This window comes from Mustela lutreola, chromosome 13 (genome assembly GCF_030435805.1).
Source record: "Mustela lutreola isolate mMusLut2 chromosome 13, mMusLut2.pri, whole genome shotgun sequence".
In the NCBI taxonomy this organism is placed as follows: Eukaryota; Metazoa; Chordata; class Mammalia; order Carnivora; family Mustelidae; genus Mustela; species Mustela lutreola.
Genome location: NC_081302.1, coordinates 30,672,082 through 30,686,411, shown reverse-complemented (window position 1 = coordinate 30,686,411; position 14,330 = coordinate 30,672,082). Strand labels below are relative to the sequence as shown.

Sequence of the window (14,330 nt, the reverse complement as noted above, 5' to 3'; positions counted from 1 at the left end):
TGTGTCATTTAAGGCCTTTATTTCCTTGTTGATCTTTTGCTTGGATGATCTGTCCATTTCGTGAGGGGAGTGTTAAAGTCCCCTACTATTATTGTATTATTGTTGATGTGTTTCTTTGATTTTGTTATTAATTGGTTTATATAGTTGGCTGCTCCCACACTGGGGGCATAGACATTTAAAATTGTTAGATCTTCTTGTTGGACAGACCCTTTGAGTATGATATAGTGTCCTTCCTCATCTCTTATTATAGTCTTTGGCTTAAAATCTAATTGATCTGATATAAGGATTGCCACTCCTGCTTTCTTTTGATGTCCATTAGCATGGTAAATTCTTTTCCACACCCTCACTTTAAATCTGGAGGTATCTTCGGGCTTAAAATGAGTTTCTTGGAGGCAACATATAGATGGGTTTTGTTTTTTTATCCATTCTGATACCCTGTGTCTTTTGATTGGGGCATTTAGCCCATTAACATTCAGGGTAACTATTGAGAGATATGAATTTAGTGCCATTGTATTGCCTGTAAGGTGACTGTTACTGTACATTGTCTCTGTTCCTTTCTTATCTACCACTTGTAGGCTCTCTCTTTGCTTAGAGGACCCCTTTCAATATTTCCTGTAGAGCTGGTTTGGTGTTTGCAAATTCTTTCAGTTTTTGTTTGTCCTGGAAGCTTTTAATCTCTCCTTCTATTTTCAATGATAGCCTAACTGGATATAGTATTCTTGGCTGTATGTTTTTCTCATTCAGTGCTCTGAATATATCATGCCAGCTCTTTCTGGCCTGCCAGGTCTCTGTGGATAAGTCTGCTGCCAATCTAATATTTTTACCATTGTATGTTACAGACTTCTTTTCCTGGGCTGCTTTCAGGATTTTCTCTTTGGGACTAAGGCTTGTAAATTTTACTATTAGGTGACGGGGTGTGGGCCTATTCTTATTGATTTTGAGGGCCGTTCTCTGAACCTCCTGAATTTTGATGCTCGTTCCCTTTGCCATATTGGGGAAATTCTCCCCAATAATTCTCTCCAGTATACCTTCTGCTCCCCTCTCTTTCTTCTTCTTCTGGAATCCCAATTATTCTAATGTTGTTTCGTCTTATGGTGTCACTTATCTCTCGAATTCTCTCCTCGTGGTCCAGTAGCTGTTTGTCCCCCTTTTGCTCAGCTTCTTTATTCTCTGTCATTTGGTCTTCTATATCGCTAATTCCTTCTTCTGCCTCATTTATCCTATCAGTGAGAGACTCCATTTTTGATTGCACCTCATTAATAGCTTTTTTGATTTCAACGTGGTTAGATTTTAGTTCTTTTATTTCTCCAGAAAGGGCTTTTATATCTCCAGAGAGGGTTTCTCTAATATCTTCCATGCCTTTTTTGAGCCTGGCTAGAACCTTGAGAATTGTCATTCTGAACTCTAGATCTGACCTATTACCAATGTCTGTATTGATTAGGTCCCTAACCTTCGGTACTGCCTCTTGTTCTTTTTTTTTGTGGTGAATTTTTCTGCCTTGTCATTTTGTCCAGATAAGAGTATATAAAGGAGCAAGTAAAATACTAAAAGGGTGGCAACAACCCCAGGAAATTATGCTTTAACCAAATCAGAAGAGATCACAAATCGTGAGGGGGGTTAAAGGGGATAAAAAGTGGTTCAGGAAGAAAGAAAGAAAAAAAAATGAAAGAAAGAAAAGAATTAAAAAAAGAAAATGAATAAAGAAAAGTATAAAAATATATATATATATATTAGATAAACTAGTTAAAAAACATTAAAAAAGAAAAGGGTAAAAGTTACAAAATTTTTTAGCAGAAGAGAAAAAAAATAAAAAAAGAGAAAACAATTAAATTAACCGCAAGACTAAAGAATCATAAGGAGAAAGCCATGAGTTCCGTGCTTTGCCTTCTCCTCCTCTGGAATTCTGCTGCTCTCCTTGGTATTGAAACTGCACTCCTTGGTAGGTGAACTTGGTCACGGCTGGATTTCTTGCTGATCTTCTGGGGGAGGGTCCTGGTGTAGTGATTCTCAAGTGTCTTTGCCCCAGGCGGAATTGCACCGCCCTTCAGGGGCCGGGCTGAGTAATCCGCTCGGGTTTGCTTTTAGGAGCTTTTGTTCCCTGAGCACTTTCCGTAGAGTTCCGGAGGACGGGAATACAAATGGCGGCCTCCTGGTCTCCGGCCCGGAGGAGCCGAGATCCTGGGGCCCCATATCTCAGTGTGCCCTCAGAGAACAGCGCCCAGTAACTCCCGTCCGCCTGACCTCCGGCCGCGCTCCGAGCTCACCGAGCCTGCGACCGGTTCAAGGTACCCCCGAGCTGTGATCTTACTGTTGGCTCTGTCTTTGTAGCCGGCTTCCCCGTTCTAATACCTGTAAGCTCTGCGACACTCAGACACCCCCGATCTTTCTATGACCCTGCGGGACCTGAGGCCAGGGCTTCACCCCGGTTTAGTCTCTGTAGTGATGTCCCTCAGTGGAACAGACTTTTTAAAGTCCTGATTTTATGCTCCGTTGCTCCACTGCTTGCTGGGAGCCGGCCCCTCCCCCTGGGGTCTATCTTCCCGTCGCTTTGGATTCACTTCTCCGCCAGTCCTACCTTTCAGAAAGTGGTTGTTTTTCTGTTTCTAGAATTGCTATTCCTCTTCTCTTCGATCGGCCGATGGATTTGTAGGTGTTTGCAATCTTTAGATAAGCTATCTAGCTGATCTCCTGCTAGCTGAAGTAGTCTCAGCCTGCTACTTCTCTGCCATCTTGACTCCCCCCCCCCCCAAGACCTCTTATATTTCAGTATGTTTGATCGATTAGGTAAAACTTTCAAGGTAGTATTTTCTTTCTTTTGAAGCACTGGAGACATTGTTTCACTTTTTTTCTTTCATTCAAAGTTGTTCAACAGAAGTCTGAATTCAATATCAACTTTTCCTTTTGCAAAATGACTTCTTTTTCACTGCTCAGATACTTGAGAAATTCTTACGGTTTTTTTACTTGGAATTTCAGTAACTTAACCAAAAATTTTTTTTTTTTTTATTTTAAATTCTGTTATCTCTCATAGTCACCTGCTATAAAAATTTCCTTTTAATTTGGAAATTCAATACTTATTCATTTGGGGAATTTTTCATATAGTTTTAGATATATTTTTAATGATATTGGTTGATTTTTCTTCTTTAAAAATACTAGTCATTCCTCCTTTATTTATTAAGATTTAATTTATTTATTTGATGGAGAGAGACACTGAGAGAGGGAACACAAGCAGGGGGAGTAGGAGAGGGAAAGAAGCAGGCTTCCCGTTGAGCAGACAGCCCGAGGTGGGGCTCCATCCTAGGACCCTGGGATCATGGGCCAAGGCTTAACCCTCTGAGCCACCCAGATGCCCCATATTATTATTATTTTTAAAAGACTTTATTTATTTATTATCTGAGAGAGAGCATGAGCAGGAGGAAGGGGTAGAGGGAGAGGAAGAAGCAGGCTATTCACTGAGCAGGGAACCCAATGTGGAACTTGATCCCAGGACCCTAAGATCATGACCTGAGCTGAAGGCAGCTGCTTAACCCACTGAGCCACCCAGGTGCCCTAATACCAGTTATTCTTAGGTTAGACTGTCCTGTTTCCATGCCTGTTTTTTTCATTGTTATAATTATTTATATTTCCCACAGCATAGAACTGTGGGAAACAGGATTCCCTAGACTTCCACTTTCTTCTGACACTAGTGATGATGTTCAGGGCTTCTATGTTAGAGGGTTTCACCTTGACTATGCCAGTCTATGATACACAGAATATTCTAAGATATTCCAAGATATATGTAAACTTCTTTTCATTGTCTTTACCTGAAAGTTTATGCTACTTGATTTTGGTCCTAAAGGTTAATAACAACTCAATGAATCACATTTACTAACTAGTCTCAAAATGGTTTCTAACTCTTTAAGAAAATCTATAGAGATACTTTATTACCTTCAAAGTTATAAAAGGCTACACTGTACTCTTCAGAGAAACTTTTAAAAACCTTTCTTCTTTAGAGAAAATTTTAAAAGCAGCTCAAAAAAACTCTGATGAATAATCCACACAGCCGGGGGAGGGGGGAAGTCGCAAGTATTTTCAGTGGAAAAACACTCATTTGGATATATGAATTCTACTGTCTGTATTCAACTCTGTTATAGTAGTTTATAATAATAATAGCATAGTATTAACACAGTGGCATACCTGAAGAAGTGCATTCTTTCTTCCTTCAGCAAATGTCTTCCTTTCCAATGATAATGTGTATGCAGTTACTCATGTCTGATATCCTGACACGATCCTAAACTTATCCTTTTCATTAGCCAGTTAGCCAACAAGCCACACTGACTTTTACTAGAAAACATTTCTATTATCCAACTTTTTTTTTCCATAATCATTGCCAACATAATTCAACTCCACACACTTAGTGAAAATCTTTGACTAAATTTATAAGCTTCTCAGCTGACACTGTTTAGACTATCTTTGCATTTTTATCATGCAGTTTCTCCTCCAAAAAGTCATGGTGGTACCCTAATTCCTTCTGCATTATATTTACATGCTTTTATTCAGTTTTCAAGAAGGTCTTTACACTGATGTTACTACCATACTTAAGTGAGTGGGAGAAGACTGTATACAATATTCCAGTGAATTCAAGATTTATTTTTGGTACTAATTTTCCCATGGAACTTTCTTTAAGGACTGCCTCAAACTGACCTTTCTCTAGTCTGGTTTACGACAGCACTCAATGATACAGTATTATACAACAGAGTCCTTCATTATTACTTCCATTAGTTGATCTTTTCTCTCCAACTAGTCTGCCTCTGCTATCAAGGACTTTGTCTTATTCATGTATGTATGCTTTTTCTTACAGCTCTAATAGTTAGCAGAGATTCAATGTCCTTCTTGAGATGAAAGGACATAACAAAAGAACTTCTAAAGCATTCTTTTCTAGTTCAAAGTCCTTCTACCACCAAACACTGCTATTCAACAGAGAGGAGAGAAGTGAAATACCTTGGAGGCATAGACTTCATATTGCTCTCTGGCTCTTCAAATACATTAGGACTTGCATCTGGTGTCACGGATATGTATGGGGCAGGTACAGATGTTGAACGTAGGTATCTCATTTCATCCTGGAATAGGTTGTCATCTTGATAGCCCACAAAGTTTTCATGATGATGCCTGCATTAAATCAAACCCAGTGACTTCAAGTATGACAGCACCATAGATACTTTTCATTTTTAATCTCGCTCATAAAAGTAAAAGCAGCACATGTAACTGTAAGGGTGAAATATTAAAACAATCATAGATATAAGTAGAAGGAAATAAAATAATTATTCCAGGTACTACAAATATTTCAAATCCAAAATTGAACTCCTTTTCTTTTATTTTGAGAACTTCTCTATCCCCTATTGTTTTGATGAGTGATCCCACCAACTATCCAGGTGCCTGGGCCAAAGTATCTTGGTGTTGTGGTAAGTCTAGTCCTCAACTATGACCAGTTATGACCACTCAGCCCTATGAATACTAGGTTTCCTCTCTTCTGACTCCCTGTCATCATTGCTTGGTTCAGGCTCATGTTTCTTGCATGGGCTATTGAAATACAGTCACCATTTTTGGTAGGAACATATGTAAGAATCAAATTTGAGAACGATTAGATCCATGAAATGTTCCATGGGGTTGGGTGGGTGTAGGTGTCCATTTCCCAGAAGGCTAAAAATATAAAATCAATATTATGGTACAGTGGCATTTTTAAAAAAATGTTTTACAATTTGATTCTTTACTTTTCGAACTGGAACAGAGAGTTGTTAACCTAAGTCTACTAAGTGGTCTGACTTAAGCTAAAGATTTATTGCATTTGGCATACTAATGATCTCCACCTTGGTCTCAAATGCATTTAGTATCACATTCCATTTTGTTTCCTGCTTGTTTTATTAAAATAGTAAGTAGAAAACTAAAAAAAAAACCCAAACTATATAATTCTGCTACAGAGAGGACAACATCATCAAAATGGAAATGTTGGTTGGTGAGCCATTCCTGCAGGCAATTTCCAGAAATCTTCATTTGACAACTGTTGAAAAGCAGTCTGAATTTGGTATATTAAAGTCTGTTTACAATGCCAGTGTACAGTGTATGGAAGTATAGGCTGTATAGCTCAAGTCCAATACAGGAAAATAGTATACTATTAACAGGTTTCCCTCACCTTCAGTTATACCCTTTATGAAGTTTCCATGTTTGAAGCAGAATGATCTTATAACTATAAATCAGTTTATGTATTTCCCTGTTTAATATTCCTTAACTGTTCTCCCTGTGGGATAAAATCCAAACTTAGTATTGACTGCAGAGCCCCATATTATGTGGGCTTAGGTAACTACTTCTGGGGCATTTCCTATGTTTCTCCCAAAGGCCAATGCTTTCACCAGCCTCTGATTCCTTAAATGTGTAATGTTATTTCATGTGTGTCTCCACGCACGTGCCTTACTCTGTGAGGAACTGCTTTCCTCTACCACCTACTTGATTGATTCTTATTTATCTCTCAAGACTGCTAAAATGTCAGATCCTTTGGGAAACCTTTCTTGATTCCTTGGAAAGATAGGTACTCTCCATCCTTCAGGCTCTAACAGCAGTCCATGCATACTTCTATCACAGAATTCCTCACAAAAACATTTTAAATGTTTCCTTTATGGGTCTGTCTTCCCACCAGAGTGTGGAACACCTGAATTGTATTATATTTATGTATTATGTACATACATATATACACACATATACATATTATGTATATGTACATATAAAATATATGTACATATAATGTATATGTACATATATGTATTATATTTATCTTGGTATCTTCAAGGTCTAGAACAAAGCTGGTTCCCAGCTAACTAACATTTAAATACTAACAGAATGAAACTTTAAAAAATGAAAGATTTCAATAGCAAATTTTTTTTTCCACTATAGTACTTCCACCTATTAATAGACTGAAGTCAACTTTCCAAAAACTAAGACAGCTATTGTCTTAGTTTCTAAGTCATTTTTGCACTAATAATACAAATTGATATAGCGTTTACATGTTTTTTAAGAATACCTACTACCACAAAGTGTGTACCCTACCAGTCATATATTGGTCAAAACAACTCACAAAATACATTCCTGGAGGTCTTTTATTGTACACAAAAGGAATGTAGTGTGGGTATTCAGAGAATGATATTAATCAGCAATGGCTATTAATCCCAAGTGATTAAAAACAAACAACCACCAAGTTATATTACCTAGCTAATGTCTGCAGGTAGAGACAAGGCATTTTAACAGGAAGATCCTCAGAAATGCCCTCTTTCACGCTGGGAAGATGAGACTGAAATGGCTTTGCAGGATGGTAACAGAGAATGCTTGGCTCCGCTGCACTGCTCAGGGACAGCAGGAAGAGCGCGTTTGCTTTAATCACCTGGTGAGCTTCCATGGTGGGCAAGGCACGAGGAGTCTTGACTTGCACTGGCTTCCTCCTGGACTGCTTGACCTGGCAAAGAAAACTGTGCAGTGATCTCCTTCTACTTGGATTCAAATGTCAAATTTCTTAGCCTGGCTATTGTGAGTTCTAATAAAAATTACTGAATATTTACAGAACAATTTTAAAATAATAATAGTGATTACTAAAAATAACATTCACTTCATGCTTTTCCTGAACTGTCTGAAATTATTTTATTTTGGACACAAACTCTCTCTTTCCTTCCCTTGGGAAAATTTAAATGTAATTATTTTTTAAAGGGTAAATAGTGTGCGCGTGTGTATGTGCATTATATGTTTGGAAAAATTTTAGTTAGGTGTGCCTCTAGTTCCCATAGACCTAAAACATAATTAAGGGTTTAAAGACAAAGAGAGGAGAAAGTGGAAAAGGAAAAGGAGAAGGGAAAAGAGGGGAAGTTCAGAGAGATAAAGGTGAAGAGGGAAAGCTATGTACATGTATGGAGTAGTATACCATTAATAATAAAGAATTACATAGTAAATGTTTGTCAGTCAGGCATATGTGCCACAGGTTAGTTGTCTTGTATTATTTAAAGATATAATTTATTTTTGTAATTAAAAATAAAACAACTAACCTAGTACAATATTAAACTTGTATATTGTTCCTATTATAAGATAAGCTGATCTTTAATATCATTTCTGTGGAGTTATCTAATATTGCATGATGATAAAAAGGGATTTTTATAAGATTGATTCCTATAATTAACAGTATAGCCATAACAGAATAAAAAATACCTTCTCCCTCGCAGCAGCCTGTTTTTCACGGAGGTATTTTTCTCTACAGCGATCACATACCAGATACCAAGTGCTTCCTCCTATGCCGCCATCACCACAGTTACCAGCCCATCCTCCACAAAAATGTCCAATGCTATTGTAACCTTGTCCACCAGCATACCGGCCACAACCTTGAAACAAGCGCAAAAATACACTGTAAGTGTCCTTAACAATCCAATGCTTGACACTTGTACATGAATGACGACTTACCTTTGCAAAATAAGAAAAATACTGAAGCAAGTATCTGACTTTTTTTTTTCCAGGCTATTAGCTGTATCAGAAAACATGCTTGGCTAAAAAATAACCAGTTAAGTAATGCCTAAAATACCGGAGATACTCTATATAGTTAGGGAAAAAGAAATTTAAGATAGGGGTACATTTAGGTTTACTGACATATGCCAATAAAATTGGACAAAATATTCTGTAGGAATGGTTTATTTTAAGAAATCATGTATTTTACAGAACATTTCATGTATAATATGTAGAAAGAAAAAAAATTTAACCAAATTCATAATAGGTGAATTTTGGAATACTAATCAATTATTACAGAAATCCTTACATTTATCTAAAATATAGTCTTCTGGGCACCGGTGGCTCAGTTGGTTAAGAGACTGCCTTTGGCTCAGGTCATGATCCTGGAGTCCCAGGACTGAGTCAGCATTGGGCTCCCTGCTCAGCAGGGAGTCTGCTTCTCCCTCTGATCCTTCCCCTCTCTCATGCTCTCTCTCTCTCATATAAATAAATAAAATCTTAAAAAAAAAAAACCCATAAAATACAGTCTTCTGATTAAATAGTTGAGATGACTTCCATAGGAAAATGACCAGGGAAATCAGTATAGTCTAATTTAATTTGCAATTTTTAATAGGAAAACACTAAAATTGAAGGAGACCTAATACTGGAACCTCTCTTATGTATATGGACAGGTCATTATTTCTGTTGTGTTAGACACCTTAACAAAACCTTAACAACACCCTTTGGGTAACACACATTTTAAAAATAAACTATTTTAGAATATGATACATTAAGGTACCATTGTACTAGATTGCCTTACTACTATAAGAATTTCTTTACCTATTTTCCACAAAACTGATGCTGATACACTTTAAACAGTTTCCCTTTACTTTAACATAATTTATAGAACAGCTCAACTTAGAAGTGACTAAGTTCCTTTTTTTTTTTTTTTTTTTTTTTTTACACAAAGTACTTACAGATTCAATATTTTTACCTGGGTGAGCCTGTCGCATGTGATATGTCACTGGGTACGGATGGGATTCTCCACACAGCTCACAGATGGTATCTTTCTCTGGTCCTCCCACTGCCAGCTGGGCCATCTCACCAAACAAATTACCCCTGGGTCGAACTTCTGTCTTTTCCTTTTTCTTTTTGTCTTTTTTGGCCTTCTTATTTTCTTTTTCACACTCTTTCTTTTTAAGGACTGCACAAGAACCAGGACTTGGAAAAATCATATTCTGGGAAGCTGCTTTGATAGTAGCCAGAGAGATGTCTTCCCAAAATGCCACTAAATGTTGTAAAGTTAAGGGAAGAGGAGATTTGGACTTCATTGGGTGGTGCATGGACATTTCAAAAGTGGCTTCGGTTTTCCCATCCTCACATTTTTCATGTAGAGGTGGTTCTTTAAGCATAGACAACACCTTATTTTTGTTGATACTACCCATTTTAGATATATCTGGTCCATGAGGTGCAATATTAAACATATTCAGTGCAGATGATATCTCCAATGAATGTCTATTTTTTAATTTGGTTTCCTTTTCTTCTGTAGGCTGTTGGCTGTTTAAACTATTTCTTATAGGAGCATGTTCTTTGGAAAGTTCAGGATTAAACTTTAAGAAAGACGAACAGGCCATTGCATCATGGACTATGCCTTCATGCCACAGAAAAGAGGCAAAGACTGCTCTGGCACACTCAGCTACAGAAGGGGACATGGCTTGCTTGGCTGGCTCTAAAGGTTTGGATCCATCTCCTTTAAAGAGAAAGCTAGATTTTTCCTTTTTGGGCCTGGTGTGCCTATTAGCACATTTTCTACTTATTTTGGGGGATGCTCTCATTTCCTGTTCATCTTTCAGTGGTGCTTTTCCTATGCTGAAATGAACTTTATTGGAACTTTCATCGATACTCTTAAATTCACTGCTTTCATCACAGGTGCTATCTGTTAGACTATTTGTTTTCAAAGTACTTGAAGTGCAGACCTCAACCACTTCACTGTGAAGGTTTTCTTGTACCACATGGGGAGAAGGAGCTCTATTTTCGGATCCAGGGGAATCTTTAGAATCCTTTGGTACCGGTTTTGGTTTTGGCGATGTTGATCGTCCCCTTAATGGTTCTGTGAGGGGCATTTTCTTCTTGCGAAGGGTATCTGGGTCAAGTGTGTAAGAGTCTGATTTAGAACGTTCCCGAGGAGGATCAAGTTTAGTTTTAACAGGAGCAGTGCTTTTTTGAGGTAGATTTTTATCATGTGGTGAGGAGGAGCGTGGAGAACTAGCACCAGAAGGGCTAGACCTATTGGTTGGGAGAGTCTTTGGCTTAGGAGATGATGACCGAGAACCTGGTCCTGGGGATTCAGCTCTAAAGCTAGAAGACATCCTCCCATCAGATTTTAGTGTCTGCAAGGTGTTATGGTTGGGGGACAAGGACCTACTATGAGAGTCCGACCTCAACTTTGCAGCATCGGATTTCAACATCAGGGATTCACTAGCTGATAAGCCTTCTGTACCCCTTGGCTTCTTCTGATCAGCAGTAGTCCGGCTCATACGTCCATCAGGTTTAAGTGATCTGCTGTGTTTAGAGGGCAGTTCTGATTTTCCTGGTGTAGAGACTGGTCTAGAAGATGTTGAGATAGTTCCCCGGTCACCTGTATGGTCCATTTTATAGTGAAACTTGTTAATAAAACTATAACTTACTGACAATATAACCACTAAATAATTGAATAAAAACACAGCTAAAAAATGTATATTGTCATAGACAAAAATACTTAAAGAATAAGGAAAAAAGGGAAATATTTCTTGTAAAATTTCTATTGCATCATTACACAACCATTTCCACCAAAAACTATTTTCATGGATGCATAACAGACTGAACAAATACCGCCTACGCATCAGTATGAATTATCCCTGATACCTCAATCTCAGCCCTAGTACAATTTTTCATTAGAATTTGAATGCAGGGGCAGACTAGAAAGAAAAACCATAACTATTTTCTGAATAATAAATTAAAACCGATGTATTTTAAAGTATAAAGTAGTTGAGCTAAATTTCCAGTAGAGTCGTACCTCACATCATTATTAGGGTAATGGTAAGGATCATACTGAATTAGGAAGCTGGATCTATATATAGATACACTTATTATTCTCAAGTACACAAATAGATACAATTAGGCCGATAAGAGCTGCTTAGGAAACACTAGTGATTGGATTAGAATTTATAATTAATATATGAATGCCTGAAAGTTAATATTTAATTACATGTAATTCAGGCAGTCTATTGTTTATAAACAGACTGTATTCTAAAAGTTTATTAAGTTCACTAAGTTTAGCTGGTTAGAACTTAGAGCTTGTGTCTTCCTAGAAAAAAAATGGTGGGATCCTGAGAGTTAGTAGTACAAGTCTGAATCATGGGGCCCTGAAATAAGGAGTCAAGAAAATGACAGAAAAAAGGGGATTAAAAAAAAAAAAAAAGTCTCTCTTTGCCAGGCAGAGCACTAGTTGTTTCTATAGGGACACCACTATTCTTGGCGTCCTGGCTCTCAGGCAGTGCCTCTCCTTCCTCATGTTCTCCTTTGAGGCCTTAGAGCCAGGCTGTCTTTGTCACAGGTAATAAGGGTCAATCTAGAACATTACTTTTCTTCCATAAAATAAAAACTTCTACCTTTAATGCACATAAAATTAGTTGTAAGGAGAAAAACAATCTGATTAAAGTGATTCAAGTGGTATTAAAGACTAAAAACTCATAAATCTTGCTAGAAGTATTTATATTTTTTGAAAAAGGGTATATGGTAAATTGAGATGGATCTCTTAACGGGTTATATTACAGGTATTTCTCTCTCTTTTTTTTTTTTTTTTCTGAAAAAGGGATGCAAACAAATTTGGATAATGTAGGAAATATTTTTTGGCTGGCCTGTATGTGTGTGTGTGGGCATGTGCAAGTGCACACAGGTGTTTGTAGCCAATACTCTAGTTGTCTAAATATCAAGATAATATTGCCATAGAATTTGCCCTCCTAATGGAAGGTCCAGAAGGACAAGTATCTTTGTCTGCTATTTTTCAGTGATATAATGTCAACAATGGGTCATGGAATATAGCATGTGCTCAATAAATACTTTTTTCTTCTGTTATTCCCAAATTTCACATTCCCTGAAAATCCACTTTTTATAATGATGACTCCCAAGGCCACAGGGCAGAGGTAACTATAGCCACTATGGAATAAGGGTCAGATGCTGGCAAGTCTTGTAATGTAGAAAAATAATGAAGTATGGCAGATAGCCTCTCCAGAACATATTAATGAATGGAGCAGTTATTTAACTGTGAAACACCAATGTCCAGAATAATTATTCTCACTCTTTGAATAAGAAAAATACACTAAACATAATGTTCTTCAGTTTCTACAGTTCTTTAGCATTCTATCATGAATTTCATTTATCATATGTAGTATGTATTCTCTGCATAAAGATAGTATAAGAGACAAGGCTAAATTGAGGGAAAAGTTGTGAAAAAAAATTACATTATAAAAAAATTCTAGACACTGATGCTACCTTGTAGAGCACAGATAAAAAAGATGTAAAATCTGACAAGTAAGTGCTCTCAAACTGTACAAAGGTAGTTTAGCAAACTGCTGCTCAAATTACTGATCTAGTAATGGGTCCATAGAGCAAATTTTATAAATAAACTCTATTTGGTAGAATTAAATATCAACCTAGTTCTTTCCACTAATTTTCCATGTGTGATGTTTGGAGTACTAATTTCTGTTACTAATTTGATATCCTGAAGTGCTATCATCATCACATTTACTTCAGAAACTGAACAATATGTAACAGTAAAACTAGACAGTTAAGTAAACAGTAAATCTTTTATGTTTGCCAGTCCTTTCTCTAAGAGATCAATTCATGAATCGAAACAGGTATGCTTTCTAAATCAATGGTGTGCAATTCCTCATAAAGGGAGATCTCTGTGGTTGGCTGAATAACGGAATCTTACAAATAACAGGAACACCACTTGTCATATGCTAGCAATAAATGTTTGCTATGTAGAGAAGGTCAGAGAGTACAGGCGCCTGTACAGTTCATCTCTTTGCCTCTAGCAGTGATGAATATTTTCTCAAGATCTGTAAGTGGCCAAAGCTGAATACCTTTTGGGAGTCTGAGTTTATAAATAATGCAGAATTATTTCTTCTTGAACTGTTAATTGCCAAATTATAAATAAATCCTTTTGACAAATTTACTTTTCCAAAACACATTACATATATTTTTTTAAAAAAATGTCATGTTTGCTAAGTATGATAGGCCCATATGCTAACTAATTGATGTTTTTCTTCTTCATTTGGGTTTAAAAAGTTTTGGAGCATGTAGTAAGTATTAGGAAAAACTGTCATTTGTAGCTGCTTGAAATATCAGTACATATAAAAAAGATCAATAAATATAAATAAAGTATTTAGGACATCCATAATACTTTCACATTCATCACTTAGTTTAATCATTGTATTTATCGTATGTAAGTTTAAGTGATAGTAGGCAAAAACTGTCTAGTCTCAATGCAATTCTGAAGAAAAAATAATACAGGGCAGGATGGAAATTTAGTACATTCAAATAAATCAGTAAACATGTTAAACATTACATATTCATTCACCAATGACCTGTATAATTCTTTCATGCCAAAAGCATAAATGATCAGGTTATGTGATACTACACTATAATTAACATACCATAATATAATGACTATATTGTGCTATGCCATACTATGTATCAGGTTATACAACTCTATATACCGAACAGATCAGGTTCTACAATACTATTTACTATCCTATAGGAATATATAGTATCACTGTGAACTGTAAAAATGAGGAATG

The 14,330-nt window shown here is 36.8% G+C and overlaps 1 protein-coding gene across 13 annotated transcripts in view; it reads right to left on the bottom strand.

Moving 5' to 3' along the window:
* The window catches only part of MYCBP2 (MYC binding protein 2), a 294,107-nt gene that overhangs the window by 63,026 nt on the left and 216,751 nt on the right, over positions 1-14,330 (bottom strand). For all 13 annotated transcript variants that reach the window (XM_059144685.1, XM_059144682.1, XM_059144683.1 and 10 more), the window contains 4 exons: positions 9,482-11,125; positions 8,218-8,387; positions 7,233-7,477; positions 4,978-5,145 (listed from right to left, as the gene is read on the bottom strand). In XM_059144685.1, coding sequence (XP_059000668.1) covers positions 4,978-5,145; positions 7,233-7,477; positions 8,218-8,387; positions 9,482-11,125 — 2,227 coding nt within the window. The remainder of the gene's footprint in view (positions 1-4,977; positions 5,146-7,232; positions 7,478-8,217; positions 8,388-9,481; positions 11,126-14,330) is intronic.